This window comes from Netta rufina, assembly GCF_964035555.1.
Source record: "Netta rufina genome assembly, chromosome: 3".
Lineage (NCBI taxonomy): Eukaryota > Metazoa > Chordata > Aves > Anseriformes > Anatidae > Netta > Netta rufina.
In genome coordinates, this window is record NC_140125.1 from 89,184,001 (window position 1) to 89,199,154 (window position 15,154).

The 15,154-nt window shown below is 47.7% G+C and overlaps 1 protein-coding gene across 1 annotated transcript; it reads right to left on the bottom strand.

The window, feature by feature from the left end:
- Window positions 1-6,552: 6,552 nt before the first annotated feature.
- Window positions 6,553-15,018, bottom strand: MTO1 (mitochondrial tRNA translation optimization 1). The gene is made up of 12 exons (XM_084284107.1): window positions 14,771-15,018; window positions 14,474-14,673; window positions 12,863-12,980; window positions 11,958-12,247; window positions 10,608-10,720; window positions 10,290-10,480; window positions 9,897-10,027; window positions 9,318-9,522; window positions 9,065-9,236; window positions 8,116-8,234; window positions 7,442-7,599; window positions 6,553-7,257 (listed from the first exon to the last, which is right to left on the bottom strand). Exons 1-12 carry the CDS (start codon window positions 14,964-14,966, stop codon window positions 7,030-7,032), a joined length of 2,121 nt encoding a protein of 706 aa, XP_084140233.1. The 5' UTR covers window positions 14,967-15,018; the 3' UTR covers window positions 6,553-7,029.
- Window positions 15,019-15,154: the final 136 nt, after the last annotated feature.

A 15,154-nucleotide genomic window follows, 5' to 3' on the forward strand; every position in this document is an offset into this window, starting at 1 on the left:
AGGCTCCTACCATGGGGGAGGCTGAACGTGCTTTGCTTCAGGAAGATGAAGAGAGCATCCAGGGTGCAAAAGAGCCAAAGGAAAACCCAGTAGGTGGAAAAAAACAAAACAAAACAAAACAAACACATCAGTTTCCAAAAGACAGCGGCTATGATTTTTTTTATTATTTTTTTTTAGGTTTTCCTGAATCCTGTTCAGTGCCCTCAGGTTATTCCTGTATCATAAATCAATTACAACAGTCTCCTCCTTCCCGCCCCCCTTTTTATTTTTAAATGAGTTTACTTTCCTTGGCTGCCTACTGATAATTCTTTAATCCTTTACGCTTCAGGTATTCACACAACATAATTCAAGTCTGCCAGCTTCTCTGCACTGACAACAGTTAAGCACACATTTTCCTCAAAAGCTGGTGGGTGAAATACTGGCACTGTAGATAATTGGAGCCAGCTTGCCCCTATGTCAGGGTCCTGTCTGCCCTGCCAGCAGCAGTCACAGTCACCTTTTCCTTTTTAACCCACTGAAATCAAAGTGATATGACTAAAAGTGATACAACACAAAGTGAAGGAGCCATCAGGGAGCCCACTGGAGCAGTCGGCCAGCTGGTGAGATAACCACTGCCAGGCTACACCATGAGGAAAAGGCAAGGCAAGGTGACCTTCCCCTCCATGAGGGCTTTTATTGCTGTCCTGACTGAAATTTCATAGAATCACGGAATGGTTGGGTTAGAAGGGCCCTTAAAGACCATCCGATTCCACCCCCCTGCCATGGGCAGGGACACCTCCCACCAGACCAAGCTGCCCAAAGCCCCATCCAGCCTGGCCTTGAGCACCTCCAGGGATGGGGCATCCACAGCTTCTCTGAGCAGCCTGTGCCAGGGCCTCACCACCCTCTGAGTGAAGAATTTCTTCCTCATATCTAATCTATGCCTACCCTGTTTCAGTTTAACATCATTACCCCCTTGTCCTACCCCTACACCCCCTGACAAAGAGTCCCTCCCCAGCTTTCCTGTAGGCCCCCTTTAGGCACTGGCAGGTTGCTGTAAGGTCTCCTCAGGGCCTTCTCTTCCCCAGGCTGAACAACCCCAACTACCTCAGGCTTTCTTCACAGGAGAGGTGCTCCAGCCCTCTAAGCATCCTTGTGGCCCTCCTCTGGCCCCACTCCGACAGGTCCTTGTCCTTCTTATGCTGGGGGCACCAGAGCTGACCACAGTAATTCACATATAAAAGAAATGTTCAGGTTCTGCTTATCTGCAGCCACATAGGCCCATCTTAAGTAACCACCCCCATTTTTTTCTTTGATATATATATATGTTATATACATACATATTATATATATTTTTTTATATATATACACATACATATAAATTGGTTATGTGCCAACTTTTTCTTTTAATTGTTAGCTATTTAAAGTGTCACTTCGGACTTCTTTCAAAGCTGCAGTTATTCTTTTGAAGCTGGATTCTGAACTGGTTCCTCAGTAAATAGGGGGAGAATAACACATGGCTTAAGTAAATATTTAGTTTTATACGCTGGACTGTGGCTTTGCTAACAGGACATGGGTATTTTGGAGACAGAAACATAGGCTCCTTTGGTGTTAAAGTTGTGTCTGAGCAATGCAAACAAGCCCTTAAATAGCTTTTTCCCGAGGAAAAAGAGTAGATGAATTCAAGTGTAATGATACGTTTGCTGCTACCTGACTTTTATTTCTAGTAATAATAATGAGCATTATGCAGTCTGCTGATAGAGTTATGAACGGTGGAGTTTTATCAGTCTGATGATGCATTTCTGAACAGTGCTGCTTGGAGAAGGAAGGGGATGTATGCACATTCATGGGGACCAGGGGAAAGGAAACAGCAAACCTGAACAAGAGCAGAGCTTCTCTGCCCTGCGACAGCCTCTTCTCTGTTAGGATAGTGCCCACGACTCACTTCTGGGCAGGAATCCCAGGAATTTCCACATTAACAGCACAGCTGAGGAGGACTGAGACCATGGAGCTGGTCCATACCCGACACCCACCAGCTCCGGGCAGTGTCACCGAGCCGGCTGCCAGTGGCCTGGCCAAAGTCCTGCCAGGTGCTGTGGGACAAGGACAAACCCTCGCCGAAGCAGCTGGCTCAGCACTGCCGGCCCCGGCAGCCTTTCTACTCGTGACTCCCAAAATCCCATACGCTTGTGACACTGGCCACACACGGCACTTTTCAAGTTAAGCCACCTAAAATTTGCAACTGAGGCGGCTCGTCATGAGCCTGCCGTCAGCTCCCCTCGCTGCCTGCCGCTCTGTAAGTCACAGGGAGAGCTCATTTCGCATCTGGCTCCGTGCCTGCTCGCCAGTCAACCACATCAAGCTTTGATTCACGTGGAACAAGAACAGCGTGTGCTTATCAGTCCCCAGCGATGCCTGAAAACATGCCTCCTGGGGCTTGCGCTGGGAGGTGCAAAGATGCTAGAAATGAAAGCCTTCACCCTTCGCTTCATCCACCTCCCACCTCCACCACAGCATCAGCCTTCCCCAAACCTGCTGCCCACTCGGGGAGGCTCTGCAGACCTGATGCCACACAGGGGGGAGCTGCTGCTACAGGGACCCCGCTGGGGAAGCTGCCCACAAGGCCATGCCTGAGTCTGTGGTTCACAACCCCAGGGAGACACCACAGCCTGTCAACATATCTAGGCTTAAGCGTGCCAAGAGGCGATGAAGTTGCAGCCTGTGGCTTCTAGGCTGGAATATTTGCCACCGCTGGACTCCCCAGCACAGAGGACAAGGTTCCACATTTGGTCACTAGGTCATGGTGACTACGGAGTCAGAAAGCTTCTGATGGGGATCCACATCTGTCTCCTCCCTCAGATTTACACACACAGGGTTAAGCCTGTGGAGAAGTTTATGGAGAAGTTAAAACTTCTCCGTAAGAAAGTTATGTCTCCAAGATTAAGTCTCCAAAGAAGTTTATGGAGAAGGTAACAGAAAGAAAAACATCTCTCCTCCCAAGCACCCCTGTGGTAAAAACTATAGAAGATGAAGAATCAATCCTTTTTTTTTTCTCTGCTCATTTTGTAATAGCAGCTGCAGTCCCCCACCTTCCTGAAGAATGGTCACCACTAACCTCCAGCACAAGAGGGAAAGGCCACGTTTTGTTTCTCACTAGCCCTGCAGAGCCACAGAAAGACCAGCAAATGAGCACGACACAGGCCGTGGCACAGGAGGAAGCCCAGACAGCACCTCCCCAGTGGAACAGCAGATTCCCTCTTCAACAAGTAACAGCTGTGATCTTGGGATGCCCATCACTGAATGGAGAAGCACAGTCAGGAGACAGAGGTAACCAAGATAAACTCCTGAGCATCTACAATGACTGCAAGTGAAGATCATTGCTTACCCAAGTGCAAGGTACTTGCAAGGGCCTGCAAAACGGAGGGTTAAGGAGAGCCACTTAGCACAACCACTGCTGCAACTGTTACAGCAGCTGGATGACCATCAAAGACTGGGTGACAACAGCTTTTAGTGTCCCCTGGCATAATACAGCTTCCTATTTTTCTCTATTTTTGCCATCTTCCAGGCAAAAATAAAATATAAAGAAACTGGGCAGGTGACACTGAAGTACTGTATAAAATGAACGCTAGAACAGGAAAGGAGACCAAGAGTTGTCTTGAAAATATGGTACAAGGTGGAGTGGTAGAGATCTGAGGAAACTTTGCTCAGCAAAAACTGGCCTGTGTTCTGCAGGAAGGAAAATAAGAGAATCACATTGAAACAGGGAACAAAGAGGCCCTTGGTATGTGCAAATGAGTTAGGCCAGCCTCATGCATCCTACCCTCCCTGCTTTTCTGGTCACAGCATGGTTTACAGGAGCACGAAGTGCCGTTCATTACAGCACAACCCAGGAAAAACAAACAGATGTCAATGTTAAGGACAAGCTGGGCCTGCCCTTCCCACCCTGCCAAGCTCAGCAAGACCACAGGAGCTGTGAGGTTCTAAGCTCACTTTGTCTTCACTTAAAAACCAAGCCTTGTGCCTTGTAACAAATCTTCAGCAGTGAGTTAGAAAGCAGATGGCACAATGTCTGCAGTTTATCTGCCCGTGCTATTTGCAGCAGATTATTTAGCCTTTCTGCACCTGGATTTCTTTAGAAAACAAACAGAACTGCTTACCTACAGCTAGGACTTGATTTAATGTCAAAAATCTCGGACAAGAGCTGTTCAACAAGCATGTTACATACAGCAAGCCCTACATAAATGAAACAACACTTGAGGAAGAGCCAGTCCTCAAAGTTGTGCACGTGCAAGGCTTTACATTGCAGTAAGTGCAGACATCATTCTCCCACAGGTGTCTTGGCAAGGCAGGTTACCAGTGGCCAAGGACCCACATCACGCTGAAATAGAGCAGTTGTTATAAAGGATCTGGAAAGCAATTGTCCTGGTTTCAGTTAGAACAGAATTAATTTTCTTCCTAGTAGCTGGTGGAATGCTGTGTTTTGGCTTAGGATGAGAAGAGTGCTGATAACACCCTGATGTTTTAATTGTTGCAGAGCAGTGCTTATACCAAGCAAAGGACATCTCAGCCTTTTGCTCTGTCCTGCCAACAGGCAGGCTGGGGGTGCAGTAAGAGCTGGGAGGGGACAGACCCAGGACAGGTGACCCAAACTAGCCAAAGGGGTATTCCATACCATCTGACGTCATGCTAAACAATATATAGGGGTGGCTAGCCGGGGGGAGGGGGCCGGACTGCTCGGGGTTAAGCTGGGCATCGGTCAGCGGGTGGTGAGCAATTGCATTGTGCATCACTTGTTTGTACATATTATTATTATTTTCCTATTATCACCATTGTATTATTATTATTATTATTATTTTGTTATTATTATTTTCCTGTCTTATTAAACTGTCTTTATCTCAACTCACGGGCTTCACTTTCCATTTCTCTCCCCCGTCCCAGAGAGGGAGGGGGGAGGGTGAGCGAACGGCTGCGTGGTGTTTAGCTGCCAGCCGGGTTAAACCACGACAGCAATGGACTACTAACTTCATTTTTTTTTTTTTTTTTTTTTTACCACAGAGTCAATTCTCTCCCCCTTTCCAACTCTTAGACCACAGCCGTGCATTATTAAATAGCTAAAAGAAAGAAAATCGAAATCTCACTCCTTCTGCTTGTTCCTCTTAGCTTAGTGCAATCACCCTTTGATTGACACTGGTGAGTGCAAGAGCAGAACCAAGGCCTTTATAACACAGAAATAAAGTAAGTTTGGCACTAGGTAAAATCATTTGCCTTTGTAGCAGGGTATGAGGTGCTTGCCTTTAAAAACAGACATGAGTAGATGCAAGGTTTTCCTGTCAGGCAGCTGCTGACAAGAGCTAGGAAATGCAGTTTTGAGACAGCACAATCTTTTTAAAAGTGAGAGGAAGAAAGTGTCAATAGGGCTTCCTTCTTCATCTGTAAAAAACACACTGAAGTTTTTACAGACATAGCTATGTCAAAAATGGACAAAATACAAAGACAATGTATTGAGCAAAGCATGAGACTTTGTCAGTCAGCAGTTCAGCTGGTTTGAACAAGCAGAGCAGGAAGGGAATCGGGGCTCCTTTGGATTCCCATAGCCAGGATTTTGAGAACACCCAACCTGGAGCCTGAGTTACACCACAGAAAGTGTAACTGCCTTCCTTACACTAAACCTGAGGCTTAAAGGGTTGAAGTAATTGAGCCAATAAAGCTGAAAGTAGTCCAAAAAGGAGCAGTTACATTGCTTTTCTGGACCATTCTGACAGGAAGACCAACCTACAGATCATTTGCCTAAAGCTGTTCTGCACAAGCCAAGAGCTGGTGACAGAGCAATGCATTTAGGAGGGCAGACGATTCCCCAAACCACTCTGTGAGCTCTGCCCATTCTCCTGCTGCATGACAGGATTTCTGTCAACAAAAAGGACAGAAAAGGAACCACTCATGCAGAGCAAATAGAGAACAGTCCAGAACGTAATTTCAAAATGACAGCTATATTTAACTCCCACAGAACTTGCTCCCAAGCCTGCTTGCCCATTCAATTCAGAGAACGCTGAGGATTTAAAAAAAAAGGTGTGTTTGAATAGAAGTAGAGTGTTAAGTTTATTTTAAGCAAAAATGACTACTAGCATCAGAGAGCCTGCTGCTAAATCAGGCAAGGATTCAGTAGGTGCAGAGCAACAGCCTGAACTCAGTATTTCCTGATGGCACGTGACAAACCCACTGATCTTGTTCAGATGCAAATTCTGTTACTGCCAGCTGCAGGGCCGGTGCTGATAAAAAAACACTGGTCCTGCTTCCCCGAGCTGCAGAGCCCCTCGCTGTTTTGGCCTCCAGCACAGGAGGCTGTCAGGACGCTGCCTGGAGCTGGGGCTCCTGGCATGGGTTCACAATGAGCCCCCCGCCTTGCTCAGCACCCTGGCTGAGGCACTCTCAGCCTTCCCCAGCTCTGCAGCGAATCTAGCACCACCTCTGTACTTTATCTGTGTGTGAACTGGGACCTGATGAATTGCCAGGGCTGTAATGAAATAACTGCAACCTCAGAGACCATTTCTAGTTTGCTAAGCAACAACCAAGCTCTTCAGCAAGTTTCAAGACAAGCTTTATTTATTTTAAAAGAGAATAAGAAAAAAAAACATGATACAGTGTTTACATTCAGTTGGCCTCCTACACAGATTCTACTATTTGTATGGCGCACATGTTCCTAGCCAGGAGTTTCCTGTTGGCTAACATCACACTAAGCCATCAGGCAGTAGCCACTGCACAGCTCTAAGCACCAGTACCAGAGTCAGTGGAGCACTTTCCAGTTCAAATCCTCTTGTGCTGATATGGGTTCACGCTTGGTAACATTTCTCACTCGTTTCAAAAGAGCAAAACGCAGTTGTTTCCAAGATCAGAACCAACAACTGGTTCTGATGATCTGACATCTACAGAAACAGAGCTTTAAAGGCAATTCCTGCATCCTGTTGGCTCCAACCAACATCACTTTTATCTGTGACGCTGCTAAGGTGAGCACAGCTGATCTTGCCACATACTCTAGCAGGAGGCGAATGCTTCTCACACAGGTGTTTTAACAAAAGTACTCTCCAGCTCCTCTTCAGAAAGCTCTGCTGAAATCTGTTGTTGGGAAGCTGCTTTCTCCAAGTACATTTTCCCTGGTAAACACTTACCAGTCTGAGGGAAAGCTTTTAGCTTCTCTGCCTTCTGGTGCTTGTTTTTCACAAATCTTAGCAGGTTAACAATAGCAGCTGGGGTAATTCCAGGGATGCGGCTGACTGCACCAATCTGCACGTAGAAACAGAAACAAGTTAACCTAAAACAAACCTAGGCTCTGAAGGCAGACAGAAATGAGATCAAAACCTGTGGGTGTTCCCTTCCCTGATTCTCCTCGCACACCCATGTCCCTTGGGAAGACACAGAAGGGCTTTATTTTGTTGCTGTTCAGCTTTGCTGTAGCCCAGTGACTTACCGTCTGGGGACGGTTAGAGCTCAGTTTCTCCCGCACCTCTGTTGACAGTGATGCATCAATAGCAAAGTAATCTAGGTCCTCTGGCAGCTGGAGGGCTTCATCCCGACGCACTTCTTCTATTTCCTGCTGTTGGTTGACTACACACCACTCATAAGCAGCTGTGACAGACAATCAGGGAAACAAGAGGACAAGATATAGACATTCATATGACAGAAGTCAATTCCAGAAATTCCTGGAAGCTGAAAGAACAACTCCATCAAGATGATCAAAAGCACTGAGGAAGCTTCTAGCCTCACAGATTACGGTGCCTAATTCATATCACTACTTTGGAAGAAATCATACTTTTTAGTTTGGTAGAGGAATTAAGATACACAGATTAGCTTTTCCTCTTCTTCCAGGAGAGGATGTCTATCCTCCTTCCAGGAGGTCTATCTGATGGAGCAGTAAAGAGGAAAAACCCATGAGTGAACACAACTAATTGATGTCACCCCACAAAGTGCAACACAGGCACTCAGACACGACTGTAGCCTATGGTAATACATGCATGCCCTGACAGGAGTGCTTCACTTCTCTAAACAGCAACATGAAACACACAGCAATGAAGTGGCTTGCTCTCCTGTTACTAAAAAACCCCACACAGATCCCGCTAGGATATCATAACCCTTGTACTTTACCTTCTATTTTCAATCTCTCTGACAGTTCTCTCCACTCAGCAAACTTTCCCAGGGGTTCAGGGATAGCCCTTGCCAGAATCTCCATGTTGGCCTCTGGATATTGAAGCATGTCAAAGGCACTGTGGAGAACAAGAGTAGATTTTTTATGGTAGGAAGCGCTGTTACTTGCATCATTCCCAACTCAAACTCTTCAAGGTGAGGCCTGTAGCAGCATAGACCAGAACAACTGCAGAGCACAGCTCACCTCCCTACTGCCTCCTCTCAATAGACAGATGAGCAGTTCAGCTCTCCTTGGTTGTTTTTAGGTTATCAGCTTTTATTTACAATCGAAGTCATTCTGCCGCATTAATTGTTGATAAACAGGGATATTCAAAATCCCTCACTTAAGATCTTTTTGTATGTCATAGGCTATAGGGTGCAGTATGATTTTTAGATCCCCATCATCTTTTTAGGAAATATGAACAGCAAGATAGAAAAAAACAAGTAAGGGCATTCAGGAGAGCCTTTCAAACAGATCGAGTCAGTGACATCTTAGTCACTGGTTTAAAACAGAACAGGTAAGGTAAGATATAAGATGGGTAAGGTAAGCAAGGGCCCTTGTGTTGAAGAACAGCCACCAACTAACACTAGCATAAAATTTACACTGCTTTTGAGCAAAGCACTGCTTTCAGCAAAGCAGCAACCCACTGCAGAACTGTCACCATTTGGTGACACTTTCAATACAGAGAGCAAGCACTGACTGGGCCAGCAGAGTACTCTCTTTGGGAGCCTAACTCAGTGCCAGGAGTTGTGGCACAGTAGAAACCCAATATCACGCTTCTTCTATAGGCAAAGATCAGGTGTGAGCCCCCCGAAGGTGATAAAGCTGGAATCTTGGGGTACTGACAGCTTCGGGAAGGCTGACCTACAAGAGTAGGTCACGCAAGAAGGCTTCAGCTGAACCCGTTACCTCATAGGTGACCTTCGATTGCTACTCAGGTGAACTTCTGGTATCAGCTGGGACCATTTGGATATACTGAACTGAAGGGATTTCAGCGTTGCAATTCCATCCTCTAAAGCAGCCTTCATCTTAACCGCCTGTTCGTATCGCTGCTGTGACACACACCCGGCCTCCTCGAAACCTGCAGAGACAGGCGACACGTGGGACAGAGGTCTACAACCGGGCAGTGCCGCTGACTGCAAGAGCCACCCTACGAAAATACCTCTGAGGGTGAGCCTGGCGTCGGCGTTGTCCGGCCTGAGGGACATGCGGAACTCCACGCGGCTGGTGAACATGCGGTAGGGCTCGGTGGTGCCCAGCGTGGTAAGGTCGTCGATCAGGACACCAATGTAGCCCTCTGTGCGACTGACAATGAAAGGGGGCTTGCCATGAACCCGGAGGCACGCGTTGATGCCAGCAATCACACCCTGGACGGACAGAAAGCAAAACAAAAACATTGACATTTACTTTATGGTTAGAATATCAGCATGTCTGCATCTAAAGACTCATGCATCCTGCTGCACCTTGGAAAAAGGAATAATTAGGGCTAGTAACCCAGGCAGTATCTCCCCTGTGATACTACAACTGTCTAAAGAGCTTCTTGGCTGCTGCTGACACTCCTAGAGACATTTCCTCCCACATTTTCAATTATACCCACTGCATGGTCTCCACGGAATCAGGGCGAGCAACAATAAGAACAACTCATTAAACAAGATGGATCTGCCATGACTGCATAGCAAGGACAAACGCCAAGACAATACCCCTTCCTGAGCACGGAGTCCACACCATCAGGTTCACCTACCTGAGCTGCAGCTTCTTCGTAGCCTGTCGTGCCATTTATCTGGCCCGCAAAGAAGAGCCGCTGAACAAGACGGGACTCGAGAGAAGCAGTCAGCTGACGGGGATCTAAGTAATCATACTGCACCCCATAGCCTAGGCCAAAGGAAAAGATCTTAAGTGAGGGATTTTGAAGGTCCCTATTTTATCAACAACAGCAAGCAGTGGGGCAGAATGACTTAGTTTACCAACTTTTATTTACAATCTAAAAACAACCAAGGAAAAATCTCTGCATCCAAGAGTAAATTCTAATTTTGTTTCATATTTACCTTGGTTTGCTACACCCTAAACAAAATCTGTTTTTTATTAGCTGGTAACCAATAGAAAACACAGACTGACAACTATCTGCTCCCCTCACCTGGCTGTACCATCTTGGCTTTTTCCAAGCCTCGGATAGAATTGATCACCTGCTCCTGGAGCTCAGGCGGCAGCGTCATTGAGAGGCCTTGGGGGTAAATGACGTTGGAGTCCAAGCCTTCAGGCTCCAGCCACACCTGATGCTCACGGTTTGGGAAGCGCAGAACCTTTGCTTCCAAAGAGGGACAGTATCTGTGACAAGAAATAGCCATAAGCATCATCTGATCTGGAGAAAAGGCAATTTTCCAGAAGCAAAACAAGGCAGATGCGCAGTTTCAGCTCCCACCACTGAGAGCCTCGTATGGCGCCACGTACTTACCGGGGACCCTTTGTTGTTTCCCTCACATGGTTGTTCAGGTGGAGGTTATCTTGAACAATTTGCTGAGCTTTCAGGTTCGTGTAAGTCAGGTAGCACGGGAGCTGATCTTCTGGCTGAAAGAGGCCAAAGCTCACTTTAAGGTAATCCAGTCACAGTACCCTGCGTTCCTACTGAACAGCTCTGTTCTGAGGACCTCCAAGCTTGGACAGCTTGCTCTCAGTTCCTGTAGAGTTGGGTAGTGCTGTTCTACCTACTGCACATACAGAATGAGAGTAATCAAAGACCTTGAGCAGTATGCCCAAAAGCAGACCAAGAACACAACCTGGGAGTCCAGAATCTGAGTTCTATCCTATACACTCCATTAATTACAGGATGGATACTCATATTAAAGCAACAGGTTCTCTCACAGCATTCACATTAACCACAGCAACTCAAAGCTCTGAAGAGCTCTGAAGAGGAGCAAGTGCTGAGTCTTAGCTACCATCCAATTAAAAAGTTTGCCGGAGACTAAAGAAACCTCTCAAAGTCCTGCAGTTAAAATGGAAAATTCAAAATTTGGAAAGAAAAACGCTATATAAAATATTTCACTGCTTTTTTTCTGGAAAAAAAAGTTGATAGACTAACATTCAAAACTGTAATAAATGTTGCGTTTTAACTCCTTAAAACCTATCCCACAAATACCTAGGACTTCAAGTGATACGACATCCTCAACCCCTCAATTATAGTAGGTCAATTCCTGTATGCTTTGGGACAAATTAACTCCTTATACTTAATTTGTTGCTGTTTAGCCACACTACGTAATAATGCCATCCATTTTGCACAGTTTTCTTTGGAAAACTGAGTTTCTTCTTTAATTTACTGTTAACGTGCCACCTCTTAAGTTCTGTGGCTAACTCCATCCTTTCTTTCTCCCAGCCAACGCTACCAATGATCTCTATTTTCAATATTTTAATCTGTTACTCTAGTACTTTGGTAGCAAACAATATATAAATCTCCCCAATACTGGTCTAATACCAGCTGTATTTTGTACATCACACGTTTACCCAGCACAGAAAGAACACTGCTAACAACACCCTATTTTATGCAATTCTCACCGTAAAGATAAAGGAAGTGGTCTCCAGGTTGGGCAGCAAGAGGAAAAATTGCTTGCTTTGAGAAGCGAGCAAGCAATTTCTTCCTTTGTGTGGAAAACCTCAGAAACTTAACACTTCTAGCATGGAGAATACTGCCCAGCTCACTTTCCTGGCCATGAAAATCCCTTACATCAGCTCCCTGGGGGATTCTCAGCGTGACATTCCCCGAACCACCCCGAGTCACTCCCCGGCTACACGTGCATTTCACTTGTGCTACCTTGATCCACACAGCCTTGCTGAGGAAGCTGAACGGCACAGGGGGGTTGTCGGCTGTACGTTCCTCCAGGCCACTGAAGTCAATCGTGTCCTTGGCCAGCCGCGGCGGCGTCCCAGTCTTCAGCCTGCCCATGGCGAACCCCAGCCTCTCCAGCGTCTGCGCCAGCCCGACGGACGGCTGATCCCCTAGGCGCCCAGCTGGATGCTTCTCCAGCCCAACGTGGATCATGCCCCGCAGAAACGTGCCCGTGGTCAGGATGACACTCCCCGCGTGCACTGTGCTCCCATCCCCTGAAACGGCAAGTTTTCAGAGGTGCGTTTATTTTACTATCAATGAAGCCCTGGTATGCTGGTCTAGAACTAGGCTAACTGTCCACCAAGGGCTTATGCAGATTTTATTATTTGACAAAAACAGTATTTCAATAGCATTAATAACAATAACTATCATAAGCAGCATGTACAGTTACTCCTATATTTTTATTATTCCCCTAAGTGTGTTACCCAAATACAGAAATCTCACTCCTGGGAAAAACTCCTGTCCAGGCCTTTATTTTGGAAAGCCCACTTAGTAGACCAGTGAGTGGTAACAAACCATGAGACTGCTAGTAACAGGGCACTACTGCCCAGAAACATCGTCTGCAGCATACTCTGTTTGCCAATTAAAATTTCATAATGCCGCATGGAATTCAAAATCACGAGTCTGGAGGAGATTAAACATATCTGAATTCTCAATATCCAACCAATCATGTTTTTCGTTGTGCTAGAGGTACTTACTTAGGCTTAGTTTACACCCAGCCTAATTGGGTGTAATTTGCCTATTGGCTAATTCAGCTTTCTCACTGCTGAATCAGAAGTGTTTACCCTGCAGGCTGCTCTTAGTGTAAAGTAACTGAGGGTTGTACATACCCAGAACGACTCCTCTGACTCGGCACTTCCCAGGATGGTCTGGTTCTGGTTCTGTCAAGAGAAGATCTTCCACAGATGCCTCATGAACTGTCAACAGTGGTGTGTTAAGGATTTCTTTCTGTCATGAAAGGAGTTACTGCAAACATCTGTGAAGTTCTGAGACATTTCAGCAGTCCCACACCTTGCCAATTAACAAATTACGTCAGCTTCTTTCCCTTTCCACTCTTACCAGGCCACTTGACAGCCATTCAACTACTGTACCAGTTCCTGATTTATTAATTTGAACTTTCCATTCACAGAGTTTAAGTTCAAGAGAAACTATTTGTTTATGAACTCTGAAATATATATAAAATGTTAGAGAAATGATAAGACTACACTGAGCCCCAATGATCTATACTGTATTAAAGCACCAACCTGAAAGGTATCTAGTTTTGACAGGAAGATGTCAAAAACAAAAAGTATCATCTTCTATAATTCACCCTAATACTGCAGCTTTGACGAATATATTCTAATACTCCAGCACAAAAATACACAGAGAAAATTCCAAGAAACAAGCCCACATTTTAAAACTAGTCATCGTTCTTGATTTTCTCTCAAAATACTCTGCAACACCAATCCTGCTGTTTTAACGCAGTATACAGGTATCCTACCAGGTTGCTGATCTATCCTGAAACAGTCGCCTTGGGACCCCTCTACACCAGGGCTCTTGTTCCACCCCAGCAGCTGGGTTCAGGTCCCAGGTGTTAATATGGTGGGTGCTACGGGACGGAAGCAGGAGCTGGTGGCACACACATCGAGTCCAGCTGATCATCCTACCCGCTGCTCTGTGGGGCATCTGACCCGACCACACAGGGCTTGTAAGCACACAAGGCAGCGCTGCCCTGTTTCCGCAGAGCCCCCTCAGACTGGGTTCTTGCAGACAACGTCCAGCTCTGCAAAATGCCATATTACCACCAGCTGCATTTCACTTTTCAAATATAAATGTTACATGATATAAAGCAAAATATATTTTAGATTTAAGTTTCCAAAAAGGAAAAAAAAAAAGTATGTATTTGAGGGTACTTAATGTGTCTCAATAACATCTTATTTTGTTTATGAGCTAAGGAACTACGATTCCTTTGCAGCTTTTTGCAGTCCTCAGATCAATGTTTCTCCTTCCTCCACGTGCTTAAGCTTTCAAATATCCTCACAGGCTGCAGAACAACTGAGACCCTTATGAGATTGTTGAACAGCGCAAGCTTCCTTAACGTTTGTTTGGCACTGCTTTCTGTTATTCTGAGCTAGAGGGAATGGCCTCAAGTTGCACCAGGGGAGGCTCAGGTTGGACATGAGGAGACATTTCTGCTCAGAAGGTGCAGTCAGGCACTGGGACGGGTTGCCCAGGGAGGTGGTGGAGTCACCGTCCCTGGGGGTGTCAAGGAAAGGTTGGATGTGGTGCTTAGGGACGTGGGTTAGTGGGTGACCTTGGTGGTAGGGGATGGTTGGAGCAGATGATCTCGGAGGTCCTTTCCAACGTTATTGTCCCTACGATCTCCTCACCAGGGCACAGACTCAGCACCCCCCGGCCTGCCGCAGCCCTGCCACCCCCCTCACCCCCCGTCCCCCTCTCACCCGCATGTTGTCCCGGTAGAGGCCGCGGTCCACCTGCGCCCTCAGCCCCCAGACGGCCGGCCCCTTGCAGCGGTTCAGCACCTTGTAGTGCACGCCGGCCAGGTCGCACACCCGCCCGCACAGCCCGTCCAGGGCGTCCACCTCCCGCACCAGGTGCCCCTTGCCGATGCCGCCGAAGGAGGGGTTGCAGGACAGCTGGCCTGCGGGGGGCACAGGGGGACACAGAGCCGTCAGCACCGGGATGGGGGCGGCGCAGGACGCCCCGAGCCGCCCCCATCCCAGCCCCGCTGCCGGTACCGATGGTGCCGATGCTGTGCGTGAGCAGCAGCGTGCGGGCCCCGCCGCGAGCAGCCGCCGCCGCCGCCTCGGTCCCGGCGTGGCCGCCGCCGATCACCAGCACCTCGTAGCCCGGCGCCGCCCCGCTGCCCGCCCGCCGGGGACCGGGGCTGGGTGCTGGCAGCGCCAGGCGGCGCCAGGGCCCGCGGCACAGCATGGCTCCCCCGGCACCCGGCACCCAGCACGGCCCCGGAACGGGAAGCGGCGCCCGAAGGAGCCGCCACGTCCCGCGGCGCCCGGGCGCCCCTCAGCGGCCGCCCGCCCGCCGGCTGCTCCGGGAGGGCGGTGCCGCTGCTCGGCCCGGCCCCGGCTCCGGTGCCAGCCCCTCCGCCCGGCGGGACTTTC

Coding starts and splice junctions, on each gene's coding strand:
- MTO1 (XM_084284107.1), bottom strand. CDS start 14,966: ATGCTGTGCCGCGGGCCCTGGCGCCGCCTGGCGCTGCCAGCACCCAGC. Junction 10,481..10,607: donor GAAACAACAAAGGGTCCCCG/GTAAGTACGTGG, acceptor TTCTTGTCACAG/ATACTGTCCCTCTTTGGAAG. Junction 10,028..10,289: donor AGCCAAGATGGTACAGCCAG/GTGAGGGGAGCA, acceptor CCTTTGGCCTAG/GCTATGGGGTGCAGTATGAT.